The 25,932-nt window shown below is 34.0% G+C and overlaps 1 protein-coding gene across 1 annotated transcript in view; it reads right to left on the bottom strand.

The window, feature by feature from the left end:
* Window positions 1-25,932, bottom strand: part of LOC128226268 (glutamate receptor 2-like) — a 94,123-nt gene that overhangs the window by 33,688 nt on the left and 34,503 nt on the right. The window contains exon 2 of the mRNA XM_052936150.1: window positions 21,082-21,231. Within this exon, the coding sequence (XP_052792110.1) occupies window positions 21,082-21,231 (150 nt within the window). The remainder of the gene's footprint in view (window positions 1-21,081; window positions 21,232-25,932) is intronic.

Here is a 25,932-nt window from a genome sequence, read left to right as displayed (position 1 = left end):
ACATCTGGATGTATGCCCTTATATTTGTTTGTCATCAAATGTTATTTAAATACATTGAAAATAAAAAATGTTGATAAAGATTCTCCTTTCCAATCTCATTAACAACAGGTGAAACTATCACTTACACAACATTGTCATATTTCCCCTTAGACGTAACGTTCAAACACACGATACAAATAGTATCGATCATTTTACTTTTGACGTTTAGATTAATAATTTTATACCATATGACATCCCGGACAACATAATCAAATACCTCATAAATGCAGTATACAACGTATTATTGAATGGCTAGCTTTTCGTCAAGTTATTAATTACATTTTGCAATACAAATACACTATTAACAGTTCCCATATGTTGTCTTCAACGAGCTTAGGCTTCTATATATACATGGTTTTGCTCAGCCGATTTAGTAAATCTATCATTTAAAACGAGGCGAGATTGAAAATACTTACTCTTTCCCGTAATTTGGGCCGTCGCTCGACGAGAAGTTCAGCCGAGACCGGGCGTAACTTTGTGTGTCCGTATCTCCGCTGCTCGTCGAGACCTGTCCAACGGAACCTAGATTGTCTAAGTCACAGTGCTGGTCGATGAGTGGCAACCGTTCAAAGTTCTCGTCGCTCACGCCTGCTGACTTCGACAAGGCAAGATTGAAAATACCTAATTTCCCCCGTTCTTTGTACTGCCGCTCGACGAGCAGCCCGGCTAAAACCGGGGGAAACTTTGCCTGCTTTGCCTTTGGTGAATACTTTTCCAAGAGTATTTAACAATGTAATAACTCTTTAATTGCTTGCAATATTATCATCTTCTTTTTTAGTGTTCATGAACAATATATCCCTCTGACCATTTCTCTTAAGAATAACCAATATCAAAAGTTTCATTAAACAATATACATAACACTGATTGGAATATGAGTTTTTTTAATCAATACTTGAAGAAATCATTGATAAAACAGTTAGGATTAACCATAACTATTTTTTTTACTAGCCTCTCTATCTTCTACAGTTGGTTGTAAAAAGTACATTTGGTTCCTCTAACAAGTTAAGTTCAAACATAACATTTAGTTCTGCATCAAGATGTGTAAACATTAAAGTACAAAACATCTTCTTCTGACTCAAGAATTCTACAAAATCATTTGATGTAAAGGAATATGTGATTAGCAACATATCATTGAAACATTTTCAATAACAATTTTGCAATAACATGTACCTCTTTTCGCTATTTTAAATCGTGAGTATATGATTCGTTATATATGAATTTCTTTTTTTTGTTGTAATCAAAATGATAAACATATTTACAACTTTCTACATTACTGCTAATTCTATTATTTCAAATATTAGTTTTAAACAAAGTTTTACATAAACTATCCACATTGTCAGTTAATGACTGAAGGTTTACATCTAAACCATCATTGTTCTTCGGGTACCTTTATGATTGTTTATGGACGCCAGATCCGTTGCTTAACATAACCCTTTATGTGTGTTGATGTATGAAATTATTTGCCAAATCATTAAACACACCGGTCTTAAGTCTTGCTCCCCGCTAGTTTTTCGGTCTTGCCATACCAAAGCGTCCTTCATGGTTCCATTTCATGTTATGTATGCCAGAAGAAACGTTATCTGCATTCATCTGTTTTTTCTTCCTTTTTTATATGATATGGTTGAATTTCACTTTGAGAGAAGACGCGTTTGACCTCATGCGTCATAAAATTGTCAAACGGAATCGTTGATTTATATCAAATATGGACATATACTTAATCTCATTAGCATGGGTGAAAGTTTTCCGGCATATGCCGGATTTTCCGTTTTTTTCCTGATCCGGAGGGGTCGTTTTTCCAAATCATGTAAATCCGTTGAGATTTTCAGAGGGGGGTTAGGGGGTATGACCCAACTCCTCCACCGAATTTCGATCATATTTTGCAGAGGTCAACAATAAGTCCGATTTCACAACCTCCATTTTTGCGATCCAGCAGGTGCCCGCTTGAGCAAGTGTGCGTTTTTATTTCATTTACGGAGATTATTTGTTCGACTACGGCCAAACAGACCCGGTATGCGATCCACATTCATCGGGAATCGCCGAATCGTAATTCCGACAAACGAGGTGGAGGAAAATCCTATACGTCATTCGTGTGAAAGGATAATTTTGATTGGCTTACTCGATTTTGCCCTCCAATAAAATAGCGTGTCTTTTTTACTTTAAAGGCCGGGTTGCCTGACCCCAAATATCCTACCGGACAGCAATTAAGCCTATTTGGCAGAGGAGTCGTGGTTAATCGGGTTTATGAGGTCTGCTCTGGTCAGCAGTTTTGATTGTAAACATTTACATGACTTGTGGTGTTATATCATTCAGGATAGAGTGGTACATAAGAATTCGTCCATTGGTTTCTCATTTGAGATTATATAAATAAAGTTTCGTATACCATGACCAATACTTCTACGAATTATGTTATAATAAGCCATTTGATAGTATATATCAACCCAGATAATGGATGTTTCCCACCATATGGCAGTTACAACCTCAAACTATGATAGTAAACAGGAATTGGTAGTGAAATTCAGTTGGCTGTTAGAGGGTCATGAACTTTCAAGATCTGTCAATCAACATTGCTGGGAAATTTGAATTTGTTTGACAGTTATAAAAAAAAATATTTGAAAGTTGTATTTATAACTGTTTGAGAGACTTGAAATTCACATAGTATGTTTTTGATACATTTAATGAACCATCTTGCAAATTTTAGCTTTTTTTGTTCGTTAATTATTTGCATATTTGAAAAAAATGTACTGGCAGTCTGTACTAGCAGACAGATCTGTGAGGACAAGTGAAGTGGCCATTTTTCTGACTGTCTGCCTTTTATACTATTACCCCGGCCTTTAAGACCGCACATAAAGATGGCCGACATTGTGATTATTAGCAACTGTCATTCAATGCAGACAATTGTTGATCAAACAAAATAGTTCTGAAAATGAAGTTTAATGATTAGGCCTTATAAATACATTTTGTTCGTGTAACCCGACCCTACATACGAAAAAGGCGCCGACCCTACCGTTTTTATTGTCACTTGGTAAAAAAAATACTTTTTAAGTGTGTTTAAATATGTTGTTTAAAATCTTTAAGGCTTCATAAACCGGGTTAATGTTTTGCTACTGAGCTTGTTTCTGTAGTTTTTCGCATAAATATTACTTCAACAACATTTCCCAATAATAAAAATCAATAAAATAACGGTCTTATATAAAGCGTAATAATAAAAAATAAAATAAAAAGCCTACCTTCCCTATCAGCTTTTGAAAAATAATCCTAACCAAACCATTTTTTGAAAAAATAAAAATCAATAAAATAACGGTCTTATTTAAAGCGTAATAATAAAAAAAAATAAAAAGCCTACCTTCCCTATCAGCTTTTGAAAAATAATCCTAACCAAACCATTTTTGGGGGCCTTATACATGCTTTCACGCATCCTTATCACAAGACACTGAAATGTGTAGCACGAGACAGAAGTGTTTCCCAACTTGTCAAAGCGATATAATATTTCTTATTCAAACGCTGAAATATAATTGATAAAATGTCAACTAAACTCTAATTGACAAAATATCAACTGAAGAGATATCCTTATATGATTACCGCCATAATACCATATGGTATGGTTCTTCCAGGTTTGTGGTCTCTATTTACAAAGCGAATTGTTGTTTTTTTATTCTTTTACTTGCAGATTGCTCTCTTTCTAACAAGTGTTTGCGTATTTTTTTCGAAACAAAGAAACGAAATGAGCATACATTTAATTGAAGATATCATAAAATTATTGTATGTAATAATTTGTTACAAGATAAAGTTATTAATATTGTTCTTGATTATACGTGCATCATATACATAAATATATTTAGTTATCGAATAACTAGTTTGGATAACAGAATTTTTCAATTTTGCCGTACATATATTTTGATAAGTCAGGGGTCTGTCGTTATTGACATGTATCAAAGGTTATTAAATCGGATCGCACCTTATTAGACTTTCCTAGAAAGGTTTCCAATTAAATTCTCAATCTCACTCTGATTGTACGAAGCACTGAGCTAGCATGTGTTATTCATGAATACACGACGGGTGCATCTAACTGCAATGCCGTTTATAAATATCTATCTTTGGCAGAACAATGTTGTTAGTATAAAAATCCATAACCAAGTAAAATCACGTGTAAGCATATGCAGGTGCTTCTCCTATGTTTTTATCAGACATATGTATTGGAGAGTTAAGTACGAAATGTGCTAGATGCTGCTGGTACAGTAAATGTGAAGCTTGAAGTATATGCAACATCAGATAAATCAAACTTAAAATACGATTGAGTATGCGTGGTCATAAGTTTGAAATGTAGTTGCTAAAAATCATCTATATCTAATGAAAATACATTCGAATACGTACACCTCTTGAAAAAATATACATTCAAACGATTGTAATAAAAAAAAACTTGGGCTTTATGATTCAATTGACCTGATTCCAGACAGTGGCAATTTGTTTAACACATCATCGTTACAAATGCATTTCATTAAACATTCATTTTCAAGGAATATACTTCCTTCATGCTTCAGGTGCATTATATAATTTAAGAAATATGTGAAAACATTTTGGTTAAAAGACATGCCAGGAAAGATTAATATAACATACAAAAGATAAAAAAAATACTGATCGCTTAGGTTACCTATTGTCTCGTCAAGAATCCACTTCGTACGTTTAGCGAATGCTAAAACATTAAATTGTAGTATTTTACTGAAGCTGAGCAATGTTTTTGTTACTCTTATCTTGAGTATTTTCAAAACATTTCTTTTCGTCTTCAGCATAAAACCTCAAAACTAAAGTAATTTATCAAGTCGCCAAAATATTCCATATGCTCTTGACTGGAAGCAAACATATCAGATCAAGTAATTGGGTCAATAGTTCTACATATTCAACCAATAGTCAAAATGTTAAACAAGACGTCTGAATAATAAATGGTCCATTTTCAGACAAAATACAGTTTAGATGGAGCAATTTTGCTCTAAAATATCACAATAAAGATTTCTAGTTAGATACAATTACATGTTCATTATTGCATCTAGCATGCAAACTGTATATCGATATTCGGAAAGCTTAAAAAGCGAGAAACGCAAACACAAACGCATGTCAATATATAATATTTGTTTTGTTTTTGTTCATCCCCTCATTACTTGATCATAATACTTATATTCGCATACTACTACTTTATATCTCACATTTTGTATACTTTGTTCATTACTTATATGGTTATGAAGAAGAATAAATGATGCAAGTCTTAATGAACTATCCGTTCTGTTCTGTACTGTTTTTATATTTCATTGTAGTGAGCAGTTAACGAAGGGTTATTTTCTCATGAAGAAAACGGTGGTACGAGAAAAATGTATTTTGTATTTCATTCGATTACAGAGAGTTTGTTTAACTTTTCTATAGAGTGTCATGGATAAAAAGCTCTGGCTCCATAGTCACTACACCCTTGAGTCTCAGTTTGAGTCTTAAGTCTCAAACCTGCAAGTCTTCAATATGTTGTTGCTATTGGAAGAGCAATACCAGGTGAAAATAAATGCTGCATACGTTTAAAATTACATGTTTTTCCGACATTTACATATCTTTTGTCAGAAATTATGATATATAAGATACTACGTAACTTTTTAAAAATCGCTTATCTGAGTCTTAGTCTCAAACTGAGGCTCAAAGCGTTATGGAATACGGACTCTGTGTTTGCGGAGGTAACATCCTAGTAGCATTTTCTTCTCAAGAAACGTCCAGACAACCATGACGACTCTCATTAACATGACTAAGACGTGCTTCTGTTGGAATTGTGTTACACCATTAGTGTCATAATTTCCCCGCTGATGTGTAAATTCCAAAATTGAATCAAGTGCTATATTTTCTCAGCTAGCCGCAATGAACATAAAACAGGAGAACGGTAATTATATTTGTGCAAATATTGCTTTCACGTAATTGACGGAACGTTCAAAGACTGACGAATGATGGAAAGTTTACCCGTGGAATTATATGTTCTTGACCTACTTTCAATTTTGACAAATGGTTCTTTTCAAACTGAATTATTTGATCGGTGTCATCTGACCTAATGTTTGGACAACAGCCAGCCAATTGTGATTGCTGATAAGCTACGGTTGAATTAAAAAGTCATTATAATTTTCAATAAGGCACTGTAAGTTATAAATAGTATCATAGAGATGGTTCTGGTTTATCACATTTCATGCCTTAATAAACAAATTCTAATTCTAGTTTCGTGTTCATATTTCGGCTCAATACGCGTAATTTTCTTATATTATTTACGCGACATTGCGTTTGAATTTGGAGCTGGTAAGACTAAATGTATGCATACACTGCTTGGCTTGTGAATACTGAACAGTCAAACTGTACGCAGTAACCCACACGCAGCATGACATTGATGGAGTCTGAAATGAATAATTCTCAAAAATATTTGATGCCTCCTCCCGTTTGCGTTTTATATGCAGCTTAAAACGCCATGATAAATGATAATGTTTCCGGTAAGTGATATATTAAAGATATAATTCTTGTTTAATTCAGTTTTCTTAAAGATCAGATCACACATTTGTATATTTACGTTCGAAAATTGAAGTTTTATGGCAAAAAGCGTTTCTAACGCTTTAAGAAAAATGAGTTTTTCGGCATAAAACATCAATTTTAGAACTTAAATATGAAAAACTGCGATCTGATCTTTTTTCAGCAGTCGTATATCACTGGTTCTCAGACATTTACGCAAAATTCTTAAAAATGCATTTTCAGTTTTATTTATTTGTCTTATATGTTCATTAACAGAATAGTACTTACATGCACATTCATTTCGGCTATTTTGGAGGATTTGAAGCTGTCAGAGGAATATACGTCGAATGTTCTCGTTCTCCGTTTTCATGGAAGCCTGGGGATTCTGAATGATTTTCAACTAATATAATGCATTAATTAGAGCGGATCTAAATAGACTTTCATGCAAACGATACTCTTACTGCATTGACAGTTGGTACAGAAATCAAAACGTTTGCAACTCTGATAGTATTAAACATTATCGGAAACAAGGGTGCCTGTTGAAGTTTACAATTCGTAATCCATGTAAACGAGATTTACGTCGTCAGTAGTAATGAGGTGGATATTAATACGAGTATTTTCAACAACATTTATTCTTGGTGTTAATCTGATGATTAAAGACTTGCTATTCAACAAAGAAATATAACACGTATAACATATTATATGCGAGGGTTGTTCAAGAATAATGTCATGATATTCATCAGTGATTCTGCTCTTACATGTAAGATGAATTGTAAAACTAACACACAAATAAATAAATAAATCATACCTCATATCTCTTATGCTTCTATATATGTGTTGAAATATGATTTATACATTTAACACATGCCACATTCCGAGAAACCAAACACGAAACTTAAAAGACAAATACAACCCCTTAGGGTGTGCTTAGATTTCATCTGAGGAATGTTTCAACATGATATTGAATTAGTTATCTGCAGATAAGCGTGTTTAACGCTAGCATCATCCCTTGTGTAGTGTTTTTGTTTGAAACAATTCATCCATCTTTTTTTCAGGGAATTTTAAGTTGAATTTTGAAGCCTTCAATAATGATCCAGAAAATGCAAGAAAACGCCAAGTAGCTAAAATATGAATGTGTTTGGTAGCACAAAGCAGGTTAAATTGTGTTGTTGAATTTTTTAATGAGGATTGATCGCAATAATTCGTTTATTAATAAAATTCCATGGAAAACGCTCCTGTGAAGTTTGCAATTAACACACGGAAAAGCGATCAATCATCATAATAACATTTTTTGTTTTCATCATGATTAAAAAATGAAAGATTCTGTATCTGATTAGATATTTTTAAGAAAGGTTATGGACAATACACGTTTGTTTAAAATAGTAAGTGATACTGATGTAACGTGCGACGTCAAGCAAACACCAACAGATCCCTTCAGAGAAAAGCATGCTCGACCCTGAAGGGGTCCGCTGGTCTTTGTATACAGTAAATTCTAAATCCACACAGAGCCCGGGCTTTGCTTATTTGCATATTACCAACCAAGTAAACAAACATACTATGAACGTACTTAAAGACTATAACGGAATGGGATACTATGAAAGCACATCCGCCATCTTCAGCGGACCGTAACATTACTTTCCCTTCCGAGAAGACTCGTCCGAGTCTTGGCCTGGGAAACTCAAGGGTAAGGTAACTCCGTTAACATCCAACCGCTGCCACCATTAGTAACGTGCGACGTCAAACAAACACCAAAAAGATCCCTTCAGAGAAAAGCATGCTCGACCCTGAACGGGTCAGCTGGTCTTTATATACAGTAAATTCTCAATCCACACAGAGCCCGGGCTTTGCTAATTTGCAAATAACCAACCAAGTAAACATACTTATTATGAACGTATTTCCGTCTGTAACGGAATATTATACTATGGATGCACATCCGCCGATTACTGCGGACCGTTACACTGATAACATCGTGGTCGTATGCCATTGGTTACATGATGTACCGCTTATAAATCCAATTAGATCACAATTCTGATGAAAACAATGCCGTCACAATCTATTGCAGGTCATACCTTTATGAATGTCATGTTTTCTCTACGAAATAGACTTGGGCCGTAATAGGACTGTAAATAACTCTACAGCAAGATTTCAATGTGACTGTGCATTCATTCAGAGGTTTATTAGCATACAATATATACCATAAGTTAATGGTTTAATATACTTATTGAGGTAGCAATTACTATTGTTTAAAAAGTGAATAAACAACAAAAGTCACTTCAGATTTTCGATAAGAAGTAATTCAATCTTTTTCTCGTATTGTTCATATACGATTAAGACCAATTACTCTGAAAGTATTTTATACATATTTTGAAATTAGGCTCATGCTAGGGATTTTTCATTTATTTTCTGATTTGTTTTCACTGCGTTAGCAGTAAATAGATTGTTGGCCGTATTTCAGAATCGCGTTTGGTTCTTGACGAAACATGCTTAGACACCAACAAAGTCTACTACGCAACAAATGAAGTGGTATACAGAGCATGATATAGCTAGACGTGGAATTCTTTGGTTTCAAACATCTGTATTAATACTAGCGCGTTATATATATTGACTAACTTGTATCTTTGAACATGGTGGATAATAGGAAGCAACTTATAAACTTATGCAAACAAAGTTAATTATCCCAAATAAACACTAAACAAATGGTTCAAAGTTTTACTCAAAATGTCAAACGTAAACGTTTTACGTGCACAAAACATAATAATGTGTACAAGAGTTGTTTCTATGCGGTTGAGCTGTACTGTGTGCTTTTACAACGTGATTTTCTTGTGTTGTTATAACAGTTTTCAAATTTTAGGACATTATAGTCAGAACAAAAATATCCTGTTGATGGTACATCATTAAGACCACTATTGATATACTATTCCTACATATACCTTTATACTATAATCCATGAAAAGAATAAATATTTAATTCATTCCCTTACACAAGGAAATGTATGTTATAAAATATTTGCCATTTAAAAATATTATTGGGAAAATCATATCTGATTATGTTTGACTGTTTATGTGTACGATTCTATCTTAAAAACGTACACGTGCACATGAACTGTTAAGAAGCAAATACAGTTCCTAAACAACACAAATGAAGTTGGCTAAGGCCGAATGGTCAGGTGGATATGCTACTGCTTTAAAGGGACACACACCTTATGCATTTTCTCGTTTATGCATCTGAAAGCACTTCTATTATAACTATTCTACACATCGATACCGAAGTTGCAGAACAAAATACACTTGAAGTATAAAAAATATATTCTGGTTTTAGTGGGGAATGAATCCAAGTCCAGGAAATATTACAAAACTGACAAAAAACACACGGCCTCAACGACTAATACACAAACACAAAGGTAACTTTACCTTTAGAAGTATGTTGTTGAAAAGCGTTTCTTATGCTATTCGAAATCATTTAGTTTAAGAGTATCAGTGCAGCTGCCTTTATAATATACATGAATGGTACAATTAGGTCACATTCTACCCAGTCGCAAAGCAGTGAATACACCAGTTCTAGCAGCGCTTTGATTAGTCACGAATTTGCGAACGCCGTTCGCTCTAAATATTAGAACATCTAAAAATAATTGAATCCTAACTATTATTGAGATGAATGTGTGTAACCAATAATGTCAAAGCGTCCCTCGAGATGTCTGGTATCTAAAATGCGTCCAGACTACCTTCAAAGATTTGTTGTTAAGATTAGATTAAATTATTAGCATTTTCTGTATTTCGTAAAATAGCAGACGATCGATATCCTGAAGCTGGAAGCAGCGAGCGTTCGGCAAATTGGACACTCATTTATACTAGTACAGTAAGTAATACATTATGTTCTGAGTTATATTACATATATAAATATGTTTCATTCATTTGCTGCCAAATTAATTAACCATGTCATCTGATTTATCATGAATTAATATATAATATAATATTATACATATTGCATATTAATATGGCATCTGATTTATCTTTTATCAATATGCTGGTTTAAATATCTCTCTCTTTCCTTTTTCATTTAGTTCAAACACATCAATACTCGTACTAAATGCTTGTATATTTAACTAAGAAAGGAGTATGAATGGTAAATTTGGTTAGATTTAAACAAAAATGCCTATATAGGGAGCTGAAGTGAATTCATATAAAAACTAAATTTGATTGGCGCCGCACTGAAGTGCGCGCCTATTATGGAATGGGAATGTATTTTAGTAAGTGGTAGGAGCGGTTTTTAAGTTGATTGACAGTTGGGTTTTACTGTTATTTTATTATGATTAAAATATGCAAATGGATGGCGATTGCATGGGTGTTAAAAATGCTATTTATGGTTGAATAGATTGTCTTCAATTTGTCTTCAAAACATTATATCGGAAGAACGACAAATAAGTTTAATAACTGTTCCCGATTCGTTTACGTTTTCCGATTGGTTACCTGTAATATCATGTGCCGGAAATGTAAACATTCGGAGTTCCGAATGAAATGTAAAATGTGTGGACCGGTAATTATGTGAATGGAAATAATTATGTTTTATGTTGTTTTGTTATGTTTACGGCATTAATAAACCATGAAGTAAGCTGTTTTCTTTAATTTAATCGATATTGGAATTAAATGTTCACCTAACTTTATTTGTTAATGTGTTGAAGTTGACATTAGTAAAATTTTATTACGATTGCCCCCGAGTTGTTTTATATTTAGACTACTACACATATCCGGATGTTGCTATTTTTAGAACCAGAAGGTATTTCCCCGCTATTCATAGTTCAATAATGGAATTTCTACATCGTCGATTAATAGTTGGAAACTCGGTGAAGTTTTCTCATGAATATACGTTTTAAATAAGTAAACACTAAAAGTGCACACTGACAGTTGATTACGATACATCTAACAATTTGAGTCATTACAGTAAAACATGGATTATAAGTAAATTATACGCGTAAGAGGAGATTTTCTGTCGAAAAAACTAATGTCAACAATCAGCATGGGATATTCGTATCAAAGGGCTATTCATGTAAGTATCCTTAAGTAGTTGTGTACGTTTTTGTGTTCAAAAATTTATCTTTGGAATTCTTAAATCATTTTTATTTGCCCCCCCCCCCCCACCAGGTCCGAGGAATAGCTGGGACTTTGACTTTCGGTCCAGCCAACCCCGGGTAAAATCCTCGTCCTGCGGGGACGAACTGATGGTCAAATCCTCGCCATATGCCCCCGTACCCCAGGGATCCTAGGTAAGGCATATTCCATGCTATATTTTGCTCAAAGACAAAACCACCACATTCACTCCGCACTGCGAGGCCACCTGAAAGGTAAAAACACAGCCCATTTCCCCGGCTATCCCCGGCATATCCCCAGCCCTGGGTGCCGTGGTTACAATTGACTGGTGCATTATGTACATGTTACATATTTTTAAATGTACTTATGTACATCATTTATGTATATGATATGAGTATGTAATCTTTTATTTGATTGTTTTATCTTGAAAAATATTAGACTTAAAAATACCCATTATTTGTTTACAAACTGCATATTTTCAAAATAAACCTGTATTGAAAGATGTACATGGTTTCGGGCTGGAAGCCACGACAGCTTGGACACAAGCGACACTCATTTGCTTGGTGTAGGTCTCGTTGAACGCCATACTGTTGTGAATCATTATCAACCATATGCACAACAACTACACATTTGTGCCTACCAACCCTTAATCTTGGCTAAAACGGATATTAGTGCAGAATGTATAATTAATACATGTGCATTTGTGTTTTACGGTTGTAGTTTCTGTTGGTTAATAATCAGAAGTCTAATTTCTTTCAGGCAGGAAAATGACTGAATATTACTATTATATGAAGAATTTCAGCCTGCATTAAATACTTTGTTGGATCATTGAGACAGATTTGACATCCATGTCTATCCACAAGGCAGTCACATCTGATAGAGATGATGTGAGTATTTCATATAAAACATATTTGAGTTGGTGTTTGTTGTTTTATAAACTCACTGTATTCAATAATCCAGTGGTGGTGGTGGTGATGGTGATGGTGGTGGTGATGATGAATTTAATTGATAAATTTAGTAATTTTCTTTATATTATATACATGTATGTATCAGCTTATTGTTGTTGTTTTTAAATAATGTTGAGAAATATTAAACTGTTTATATTTTATTTGGTATATGTATGGCAGTATTATTATCTATACAAATTAGTTAGAAACTACCCTCTTTTTTCTTTTACAGCACTAAACATTCTAGATGGGTAAAGAACCTGAAGGGGCATGAAAACCAAATCAACATTGACTCAGTATTGAGTAATTATTATCTGTGCACACACTACAAGTACAAACGCATGGAAACAAACCAAACTTCAAATGTTTAAGAGTGAAGAATTATTGTGAAAAATTCTAAATGTTAGAATACCATTGACTAAATAAAACAAATAGACATCGATTACCAACAGAGACTGTTTACATGTTATAATATTAAAAAGACATTAGTTGAGAACTTTTACTCTGACATTTTTGGAGGGGCATTACCGCCTACTTAGTGTTCTTGTTTCTTTACATATTTTAATTTAAAAGTACATTCATTGTTTTTAAATCTGAATTCTGAGTTAGGATCATAAGTAAAATTCATTTATTTGAATGATTACATTCTATGAATAAGTCCAATTAAGCTTTATCAATTTTTACAAGAAAAAGGTTGATTTTTAAGCATTTTATTAGTTATAAAAATGTATAGTTACATGACATTATGTATATTTTCTTCAAAACTGAACGGTAAACTATCATAAATTGTCTTTTGAATTGTTCATTAGACATCATAGAAAATATTTAAAATGATTTCAGCAGGTTGTCTTATTATTAACTATTTTTTATGAATTTATAAAACTGCTATATATTTTCAAACATCGAAATACTGCTCTGTTCCGAAGACTCACAAGATCAATCAAAATGATTTGTTTTCCATGTGTATCAATAATATGTTCGGTTGAACTTAATTTTTCTGTTAACTGAAGTTTATTTTACCAGACACTGTTGTGTTTATTTCATAATCTCTGATAATGTGAAAAAAAAAATCAAATATAGACAAAATATTTTTAATTCACGGTAAAAAATCTTCAAAATTTGGATAAAAGTCCCATAGTGTACCATGATAATAACTATGTTGTCGGTAAAAGCTTTATAAAAGTATGTATTACTTATACCTTAATTCAGTTTAAATAATTATGGCCTTTAAGGATTTGTGTTTTCATATAGATTTCCTGTTATATTGAGCTTTGTCAATTTTTTTTGTTGTTTTGTATTGTGTACAATTACTACTTCTATTTCCTAACTTTTGTCTCATTTGTCAAATTGAATTGTTACATATTTAAGTGAAAAAAAAACACACACACTATTTTTAAAGATGCACTCTTACTCCCAAATAAGACTTATCACAATTAATATTATTGTATTATTGTTTTGATTTTTTTTTAACTGGGTTGATAGATGTCAACAACAATGTTTCTAATGAAGGATCTTGAGTTCAATTTGCTAATAAGAATGAACATAAAACATGGTATTTCTGCCTTGTGATACTATAGTAGACCACAGTAAATCTTTTAGCAATCACCAATCATTTTATATTTGTCATGCTTTCTTCTATTATAAACACAAGCTTGTTATCAGAAAAACATATTTCAGTAAATGCATTATTTAGTAAGTAGTAAGTAGTTATTGTTTTATCATTCAATTTGATGTGTGTTATAAATACAATTATATGTATTGATTTCAAATAAGAGTTTCACTTTAAAGATGCTCATTTAAAGATAATGAACAGATACACAAAAACTAGAGACATTTGATACTAATTACATGAATGATTATTGTTTAGTTGACCTCTGATTTGTTTTGGAGATATTCATAAATGGGTGTTATTCTTTATTGTCTTCAGTTTCTTATACATTAAAGGATTTTTATAATTGCTTTTCTGGTATATATATATATATATATATTACAATGTAATATAATGCAAATGAAAACACACTTTAAACTAGACACATTTGATACTTATGATATAAATGATTATTGTTTACATGTACTCTGATTTGTTATGAAGATATTCATAAAGGGGTGTTCTTCATGTTATTATACATTTTGGACTTGATTTAGTATTGCTTTTCTGGTATATATTCATTTAATGCACAAAGAAATTATTTTAAGTGTTCAGTATCACTTTCACACATTCTTTACTATTATTTTTTTGCATATTTGGCCTTTTTATGCTTATATGTGCATTGTTTTATTTCAAAACCTTTGTGAAAAATAGAAACAGTATTATTTCTTTCATACATAGTCTGATACATATTCAGTTTCAATGCGTTATTTTTTATCATATTTGAAAATTTTGCCATTGTCCAATAAGACACATGCTGTTTTTGTGTTAATATCAACTAAAAACATCCATTTTCAACTCTTCTTTACTATGTAAATGAAGAAGTTAACATTATAACTCCATTGACCAGATTTTTATGCAATTTTACATTACATTTTAGTATTATTAAACAGCTTAAAACAAGGCATGTTATGTTATAAATGCATTTTATCTAGTAAACAATGTTCACTTTTTATATAACAGTTCAATAATTATGTTTGCAACTTTTAGACGAAATGATGATGTTTATTAAAGTACTACAAAAAATGTTAAATTGTTATTTCATATCACTTCTTCATGATGAATGAGGTAACTTATTCTTCCCTACAAGTTGTCATTCCAGCATGGTGACGTTGCCCCCTCCCCCTATATGATTAGAACTGCAGTGTACATGAACAATAACTCTATTTCAGCGTATTGCAAGAGTTATTCCCTTTGTATCTTTTCCTGTCTGGAGCATAACTAAAAAACTACTTTTTAGGAATTTCATTAAACATCATTCAATGGTATTTAGCACAACGAGAGGAAGTGCAGTGCACAATGACTATAGCTGTTTTTAAGCTAATTACATAATTATTGCCCTTTGCCGCTTTTTCTTGACCAGAGCATTACTTTAAAACTACTTATAGTAATGAAATAAAACTTGGTATATGAGTAGGTGGCCATGACAAAAAGTGCAGTGCACAAGCACCCTAATTCTGTCGTGTTCCTTTATGTACCCCACCCCTTATGAAATGTTCAACTTGAAACTTGAAACTCTTCAATGCTTTTGCCTATGTTGTCAAGCAGAATACTACAAATATTTTGAGAATTTCACAGATGCGGTTCGATGCACCATAATATGCTTGTTGGCCTTGACATTCCTTGTTTTTCAACATATAACAAATGCATAAACTATTAAACGGCGCCCATTGATGCTTTGCATCAATGGTCTTTCTTGTATCGCCTATTATGAACAAGAAAGCAATATTTATAGAGAATAATAGTTGATTTTATAGTAGATTGTATTCTATTTCACGAGTGTCAGAGAAAAACATATTCTCATGATTGGCGAATAATCTTCCGTTGCTTTCATGGTTGTTTTCGGAGTTTTTTATTGGCATTTATTTTATTTTTCTAAATAACCCTTTTTCAAAAAAACCTTTGCTACACAGCTACCTATGGACACCCCTTACCCAATGTTTTGATCGCTGATGACGTAGCTGTCATTTCTATATCCGACTCGTTGAGAAATATTTCTTCAAGAGCTTTTTTATCAGCAAACATTTTATGAACATTAATCAATGAACTTTTAATAATGCGTCTATATATTGTTCCAAAAATAACTTTACCACTTTAATACTAAACAGGGCATGAATACATGATCAAATTACACTCGCCATTTACTGAATGAACATTGTAAAGGTCGAAAGTGTAAGGAAAACAAATGTGAATTGACATTGGATTTAAAACATTTTCCCTAGTGTAAAGGTTTGTTTCATGACAACATGGGTATTCAATGATTCCTCACTGTCAGAGATCAGTCTGATTCGCTTGAAGACGGGTCGCTTTCAAGAGTGTAGACCAGGCTTGGTTGTTTACAATTTCTTTTAAAAAAATATGTGCAATATCGTTTTTATGTTGATCATGTATCTGCTTGTTTCAGCATGTTTTTTTTTATATTAACATGTTCAACTAATTATTCAACAAATATTTCCTTGTTTATTCATAACACAATTTACCCATCTTCCACTGCATCATCGTAGTATGTATGCAATGTGCTGTTTGTGGAGTTTTGTGCTGTTCTTCCATGTTTCTTGTTTGTGATGTTTTGTTTTTATATTCTATGTCTTTGGCGTTTACCCAGTGCCATTAAACCGGGTTTATGTTTAAACTTTTTGCTACTGAGCTTGTTTCTGTAATTTTCCGCATAAACATTCATTTGAACACAAGAATGATTGAGTATTTTATAAGCCAAATAGAATCCTCATAATTTCAAATTGCAGTTGTTTGGAACAAGATGTTGGCGGCCACCACAGCAAAACAGCAATTCTTCGTCTGAATATGAGAAGCTGATCTTCGTTGTGGATCCTAAAAAAACAAAATCATCTATCCGAAAAAGTATCCTATCGCTATCATTTTGCGATGTCGTTTCTAAAATTTGCTCTCTCAATTCAAAGGAAGATTCGGAAGAAATCAAAACACGAATAACTTTCGCGAACAGACAGCCGTGGACGGGGCCGGTTCTTTTTTTGGTTTGTTGACGCTTTCTTCATTCTTGAACACGTCACTGCGATTCTCATTGTTTTATTGATATTATTTCAAACTGAATACTTTGTGAACGTGTATGATTTTTATCACATTTGATCAGTTGAGTCACATTATTGCGATTTCTTTTTAAACTTGTAATGATTTATATTTTTATACATATCCTTATTAAGTATTAGTTTAATTACAATATGTTTATAAATAGTATATATTAAGTATTTTGTATACATTTGATTCTGAATGGTGTTTAAACAGGATTATTTTCTGGGTTGATCGATTTAGGGCTTAGAGCTCTCAACCAGCTTTGTTTTTGTTCTAAATTCGGCCCAATAAATGGTGAAAATGATATAGTGAGTATACTATAACGTAGTATGCCACTATACACACCAGATGTCTTTATTCTGTACAACAGCAGCAGACACACATACCATAAGACTATCTACTAACTGAGCGTTACCCAGGCGTGTTGCCCTTGTGAAGATTGAGTTTTTATTTTATGATAGAGTGCTCAATATTGAGAATTTTATTTTCATCTTTATTTGAACATTCTTTTAAACATTCCTGCTGGGAGAGTCAAAAGTGATGCGCCTTCGGTTCTATCTCTTGATACTGCAACATCACTTCCATTCGAATGTTACAGGCAGGAGGGCGCTGATCTTCCTCATTATTAGCGGTTCATTTTGCGCAATGCCCTACATTTTCAGTATAAATCAATCAAATCAATTAAAATTAAAGAAAAAAATCCTTGCCACTGATAACCCCTATAATAGTATACCACACATGTGTCACCAAATGTCTTCCAGGTTAGTGATTCGGCTTAAATAAAGAGTTATGAACAAACGAAATGTTGATACAACTACACGCGGACGTTCTTGATTACTCAAATGCATTACATTAACTTGATCAAGAAAGCCGAGCCCAGTCTTTGATAGGTTGCCTAATTGATGTGACAAGTGGATCGCGATATAATTGACCTGGCTGGCCTAAAGTCGAAAACCGTCGATATGGTTTGACAGCTCTAGAGAAAATAACAGAAGAACAAAACGGTATTCTTTGTTTCTTTCTTCCAACAGCTTCGTTCATTCTTCTATTTCACATACCAGTATTTATATACAAGTTATATACGCTTAATTTTCTGTATGTAATGTTTGAATATCTCTATCATAATAATAATTTATCAATTTTAAATATCAAAGAAACGTGTATAAAACCCCTTGTTTTGGTCAATCAACCTTTGTTCCAATGAAACTAGCATTTGAAAGTCATCATGTGATCTACCATTAAAAGCCTATGGTTATATTTGCGTGCTTGATGTTCTGTATCACACACAAATTTGTTGAATTAATATCCCTCTCCAAATTTGGCAAAGTAGGTGACATTAAAATTACGTGTTTAGTGAAATATTCCAACCAAAACATGCAATACGGCTGCAGAGTGATGGACTCTTATAAGCATTGGAAATGAGATGTGAATTTATTTGCAACTGATTAAATAAAATAATATTGAATATAGTGTAGCATTAAGATTTGACTAATAACCTAGTTTTTTACCCCAGATTTGACCTAGTGACCTATTTTCTCACCCCATGTGACCCATTTTACCAAGCGGTCGAGGATTTATATAGGGAGACAATCTAACCAGGTTTAAACATTATCTGACCAACTCTACCAAGATATAGTTCAGGGGGGAAAACGGACGGAGGGACGGACGGACAAGGCCAAAATAATATCCCCTCCCCGAAACCAAGGGTTTAACGGGAGGAGGCATTGGGTGGGGGTAAACTGATTTTCGCTCGCTTGTCCCTACAGCTATGAAAACGTGAGAGAACAAAATGATTGAGAGTGCTCTAGTGGTCTAGTGGTATATGTCTCTGCCTCTCACCCATGAGGTCATGGATTCAACCCCTATGGCCTTTCAGAAAGGAAAGCAGTACTGGTTTCTACCTAGAAAACAGACTCCTGGGCGATCCATATCAGCTATCTTCGCAAACGAGCTAAATTAGATTAGCTTTATTAAGAGCAAACGTAAACCTGTAAACCTCGTAGACAGCGTACATGTGAAAACAATATAGTTTTACCCCCAAAATGATACCACTTATAGTATTTACTTGAAGTACTTAACGACCAGATATTGGCATATCCGGTAAATTAATTTACTGATTGCAGTACTAACTCCTCCACAGTATGATGAAACCAAACTCATAACAAATTCATCATTTCTTAATGATGCTAGCGACGGCTTTGATAAACAAATAGATTCAAATGAAATCAATGCAATTTGCCGGAGCCATATAGATAATGTTTTTTAAATCCTTAAAAATCGATTTATTACCAATATGAATAAAAAAGCTGAATTATCATTGTTCGGTTGGTTGACATTAGACCATTATGCAACTTATTTTTGATGTCGCGAAAAGAAAACAGTTGTAACACAATGTTGAAGTGTAATATTTAATATTTTTGCTTCATAAATAAGTTTATTTAATTGAGATTAGGAATCAAAAGTATACGATAAATGATTCTATAAGAAAGGGTATACTGAGTATTCATCTCTGACAATTGTTACCATTTTGTCGAAAAAACTAAAAAAAAATCGGGCAAAGAAATCCTTTCAGGGGTAGATAATACACATTAACTTGCTGATCACAACTCAGATAGCATGCGAATGTAATGCTCATTGTATAATAAGACCAACATTAATGCACCAGTACGCTTGACATTCATGAGATTCTACTGCAGACAGTCGGGGAAAATACCAAATTGAACGCATTTAATAAAGTTACGTTTCTCCAAAATCAAAAGCTGATGGCTAAAAGAGGGAACCTTTCAGACTACACAGATGATTTCCCTGGAGATTGGGTTTTTAAAATCTCTGGCAATAGTAATATAAAATGGATTATACGGCGTCAAGGCAATACATGGCAATGGGATATTTTATGGTCTATAATTGGATTTTATAGCACAAATATTGAACATTACATTCTTAAAGATAACCGGACACTGAACGCTTTTCAGATAAGAAATATGCTGTTTTATGTTGTTTTAATGCTTGTGATTTCTAGAATATAAACTCAAACATATCCTTAATAACAGCCTATTAGTATCAGCGTTTTAGAACTGTATAATAGGTATGGCACACACGCACGTACGCACACACGCACGTGCGCACACACAGACATCACGCATATGTTTAATAAACTATAGAAAATACAATACAGGATAATACTCAATTAAAGACACATTGAATCGAACGTGCCATATGAGTACTTATGAATTAGGTTAAGCCTACAGTAATATTTAAGAAAGGAAATAGATGTTTCCCGACATAAACAAATACCTCGGACAATCATTTATTTGAGATGAGGCAGACATAACTTCCTATCGAGTCATTTCTCGCGTTTTGGGAGATTATTCACATTCGCAAATCGCCATGTCGACAAGAATTGTTCCCAGCAGACCCATGTTTGGTGGCAATCACATTTCCGGGATGTTATATGTGTCATGAAATATTAGTATTTTATGTATTTGTGTCCTATACGCTCTCTGACAGAGTAAATCTGTTATTAAATGGTCTGTCGTCGACTGTGGCACGGTAATAGCCGAGGAGGGAAAGCAATGGATCCAGTGCCAATAATAAGCGATAGTTATCTGTCTGGCATGATTAAATAAAGATACAAACGAAACTCAGACATATCATTGGTTGTACAATCCCATCTGCAGATATGGAAAATTGCAACAATGGGAACATATAAAAGCATATTCTTGACAAATTAATGGAACACTGAGAGGATGGCTGTTCAGTCAAAATAACAAGATAAAACAATGTTGAATTCAGGACGTACTTGATGTAGCGAGGTTGTAGCTATCACTGACGTCAATGACGTCAACAACGGCAGAGAGTTGGAACGTTTCTTCTTTACGTTTGTTAAAGTAGGAAATGGCGGAGAGGAACCCGGTTTTCGCCTCCTTGTCATCCCAGTCAAATATGGCACCTGCAAAATAAAGTAGTAATTAAAAAGTTACGAATTACAAAAATGTGTAAAATGTGGCCGTAAAACTTAGTCCATATTTTATGTTTTTTACCAAGCTTTTTATCACATGCTATTTCTTGTTTCCGGTTTCATATTACCGACCGGAAGTTTTCTGTACTATATATCTGTAATATATCATTGCTCTATATGTGTTAGTCAAAAAACTTATCACTCCACATGTTCGTTAAAACACAGGCAAAAATAATTGCTCAGTTGGAAATATTCCAGCAAGTCATGCGTTTAGTTATCATTTTGTATTTATCATGAAAAATTATTTGAATACAGAAGTTCATTTTCAATCTAAATCTATTTTTCATCTTGTTTTCGGGAAGAACATCTTACGAATTTATTCATCATCTCAGGCGCGTAGGAGCCGCGACCGCGGTCCCAATATTTTGGCTAGTAACGGCAATGGGGCCGCGAATATTTGATACCGATTTTCTTAATGGTCGTATTTTAAATAAAGTTACGAGCATATAGATCAATACCAGTCTGACACGATATTGAATAAACAGGTCACCATGTCATAATTAAACCTGTGACAATCTAGCTAATAGGCGTGTGAATGGCATGAAAACAGTCAGCGTATTATTAAAGACGGGTAAGTGGAAGAAGAGGCAATATTAAAAAAAATCTGTAGTTCATTGTGATAATTGTGATTTGGCGTTAAAATAGAATTGTCATTAAATAGCCAGCAATACGTATTATTTCAAACTCGTCGCATTAAAGCTTGACTTTAAAATGGACGTTCCAAATCGGCCTAAACGTTTTCCGAAGAGATCTTTTGGCACTAAAAAAACTGAACACATGGCATGCAATGGTTCCAGTCACTCGATGTACGTGAAGTTAGCGGCCTAGCAGCCTAGCGGCCTAGCGGGGTGAAGTTAGCGACCTAGCGGCCTAGCGGCGTGAAGTTAGCGGCCTAGCGGCCTAGCGGCGTGAAGTTAGCGGCCTAGCGGCGTGAAGTTAGCGGCCTAGCGGCGTGAAGTTAACGGCCTAGCGGCCTAGCGGCGTGAAGTTAGCGGCCTAACGGCCTAGCGGCGTGATGTTAGCGGCCTAGCGGCGTGAAGTTAGCGGCCTAGCGGCGTGAAGTTAGCGGCCTAGCGGCGTGAAGTTAGCGGCCTAGCGGCGTGAAGTTAGCGGCCGAGCGGTGTAGCGGCCTAGCGGCGTGAAGTTAGCGGCCTAGCGGCGTGAAGTTAGCGGCGTGAAGTTAGCGGACTGGCGGCCTAGTGGCGTGAAGTTAGCGCCCTAGCGGCCTAGCGGCCTAGCGGCCTGGCGGCCTAATTATTTTTTCTATTTCCAAGCAATTGTTAATGCGTTGTTTTTTTTAACAATGATAAATCAAAGTTTTTTATTCATGTAGTTACATAGTGGCCTACATTATTGTAGTTAACAATTAACTAAAACAATTAAGAATAGGAAGTTTCCCGTCTTAATTAAAGGTTGAATGTCCTAAGCAAATAAACGAACTAAGCTAGTTTGGGATAGGAAATCCTTCCATGTTACCCGTACACTATAGACAAAATATAACGTTACCTAGTTATTTACTAATTGAAACATATTGCGCATGCTCGTATGTTGTAGAAGTTTGCCTAGTCCTGATGTAGAGACGAGTTATTGCATTTGTACATGTTTGTATGCTGTACTGTATGGTCTTGTTCGGTTTAATTTGGTGGCCAATTGACTGTTTGTATTTGATGTGAATGTGGACTTCGGTTTGTGGATTTCTTGTGGTCGTTAATCTTTATGCCATTAACTAAGTCAGAAAGCACGAACATACTTTATTCAGACACACGACAGATTAAAGCGCAGCGAGACGACTTTTACATTATGTTGGTCCCTTGAACAGATCAAGGGTTTGGATGGTCGTATAACTGTCTTCCAACCAGGCCCATTCCTCCATTTCTCTTCCTGTCTCTTTATAATCAAGATGCATGCCTTTGGTTACGAAGTCTGTTCTTGACATGTTCATTAGTTTTGTAACGAAAAAAATTGGAAGCAGACGATTTCGTACAAATCGTATTTGTCTTACCAAGATCTCAAGCGTGTATTTACTTATAAATGAGTAATTACAGGAACAGGCCGCTTGGCAAGAGCCTTTTTTGTCTTAGATAAAGACACAGTAGGAAGCTTCCTCAAGGATAAGAATAAAGCAAATCATAAAGGCCGGATGTCAAGCAGGTGGTTCCCGCTCAATGGGGCCATCAAATCAACGCATGAATCGTAATTTAAATTGTGGCACACACTAAATATTATATTGAAGTTCTTAATCGTACGATGGTATGTCGTACCATCGTGGATAAGAACACTAATTTAGCTTTAGTTAGTCATAAAACTGGGTGTGTATGTTGTTTATGTACAGACGCAGCTTTGGATTGTTTTTATTTGGTTGGTAGAATGAAGGCAATGATGAATGTTCCTAAGAATAGATGTTGATTTCGGCTCAATTAATTGAGTGAGGTGTATAGTTAGATAAACTTATTTATTTTGACAAAAGTATATATAATTATAGTGCTATGAGATTGAGACAAGAAAAGCTAGAAGTTTAACTGATTCTATTGGATATATTTTCTTTTATGTTACAAGGAAATTGCGTTTCGAAATAGATATGGGTTTTTTTTTCATTACATAAGGCCAAATAAAAAAATAGGTGCGTTTCAGGTAACGCTGCCAAAAAATAGGGTAGGTAGGTCGGAATATTTTTTTTTATTTTTTTTTTTGATATATTGATTTCAGTAACTGTTGACTCAGAAAGTAACAAAAATAAAAGTCATCAATTTTCAAGTTTATCAGTAGTTTTAAAACATGTTCCATGCTTCAAAGGAAACATTCTTTATTTGTCTGGTTAAATACTTTGACAATGATGGTTGGATTTCAACTAAGTTATGGTACAACACTCTGCTTTTATTTAAGACTTTCCAGGAACGGTTTTAATTTTCTTTATGCACCCTTTTGCTTTCAATCAGCCTCTGTAGAATGCTAACCTCCCTGTAACATAATTACATGACGAGTGGGACAGCAAATTTACCATATAAGCCAAGGAAACCTCAATGCTGTCAAGAGGACCTGGGGGTTCAGATTTGAAGAACAAGTAACATGCAGATTTTATTGCCGAAATTGCACACTTAAGTCTGACATATCAATCCAAAAGTCAGTATCTGACACATTTGTATCTGACAAGAAAATATAGTTCAAGAATTGAAATATACCTGCCACACAAGCACAAACTACCCGTAATTCACCTTAGAGTCCGGACAAGCTAAAAATTCGGACATCCATTATTATTTTCAAAAATAATTTATTATTGGTACCTAATTTTTGGACACCCAAAGGACATCGATTGTAACTTTTACAGTTACTAAGTCTCACAGACAAATATTATTGATCTTTATCGTTACAATGCCTGGCTAGATTACCTAACCGAATACATCACTGTGATAAGTTAGTTAGTTACTACCCATCCTAAACGATTTATTGCCTGTTGAAAAGGATGTGTGATATATTTAATGGAGGATTAAAGAAACAACAAGGCAATCAAGAGATTAAGAAAACACAGACATGACATGTTTGTAAAACGATCCGCCAATAAACTTTGAAACTTGTACCACACTTTTAATATAGACTTTATGAAGCAATTATCGTACAGTAATACTCATTGTAACATCAATAGAACAATAAATATCAACACATTCAATGATACAGGTAACTATTTAATGTGATGAATTAAAGTTAGAAATGCAATACTTAAGTTACAATCGAAAACACCACTCAGAAACATTAATCCTGCATAGCAATATCCATGCTCTCCATGAGATCCTCGTGGGTATAACTGAGAGTTATGTGACGTAACACAATGTGAGTGTTTGATCTGAAGCCGATAAAAGGTGTTTATTCATTTCAATGCATGTTTAAAATGGTGTTGAATGGGATTTTAATTAACTTGATGAAGGAGTTACACTTATAGGCGTAATAACCATTGATAACTACGGATAAATTAATAAGTGGTAAAATGCAGACATGAAGAAAAAAGGCAGGTTTACCATACATGTAGATAAAATGTAAAAATGGTTATTTTCTTTGAATTCGGAGAGCGAAAAATTAATTATTTTAAGGTGTCCGAACTCTAAGGTGAATTACGGTAAATACATTCAGAAATCCAACTCTAATATTGTCAACTTTACGTACATACATTTCGTAACAAATGCTTTTCGTACCCAAATTACATTCATTTCAGGGAAAAATAGGTTAGGGTCGGCGGGGAAAAAATAGGGTCGGTCGGGTAACCTGAAACAGACCTATTTTTTTATTTGGCCTAATTGCTATATTATAATACATTTGTGCCTTTGGCCATAAATAGTTTGTGAATGGCCAAACATGCCGATTTGCCATTAAACTCTGCCAACTCTGGTAACTATAGTAACTCTGTTAACTCTGGTAACTATGGTAATTCTGGCAACTCTGGTACTATGGTAACTCTGGTAACTCTATTAACTCTGGTAACTATGGTAACTCTGGAAACTCTTGTACTATGGTAACTCTGGTAACTCTGGTACTATGGTAACTCTGGTAACTCTATTAACTCTGGTAACTATGGTAACTCTGGAAACTCTTGTACTATGGTAACTCTGGTAACTCTGGTACTATGGTAACTCTGGTAACTCT

This window comes from Mya arenaria, chromosome 3, assembly GCF_026914265.1.
Source record: "Mya arenaria isolate MELC-2E11 chromosome 3, ASM2691426v1".
Lineage (NCBI taxonomy): Eukaryota > Metazoa > Mollusca > Bivalvia > Myida > Myidae > Mya > Mya arenaria.
This window is presented reverse-complemented; position numbering and strand designations above follow the sequence as displayed.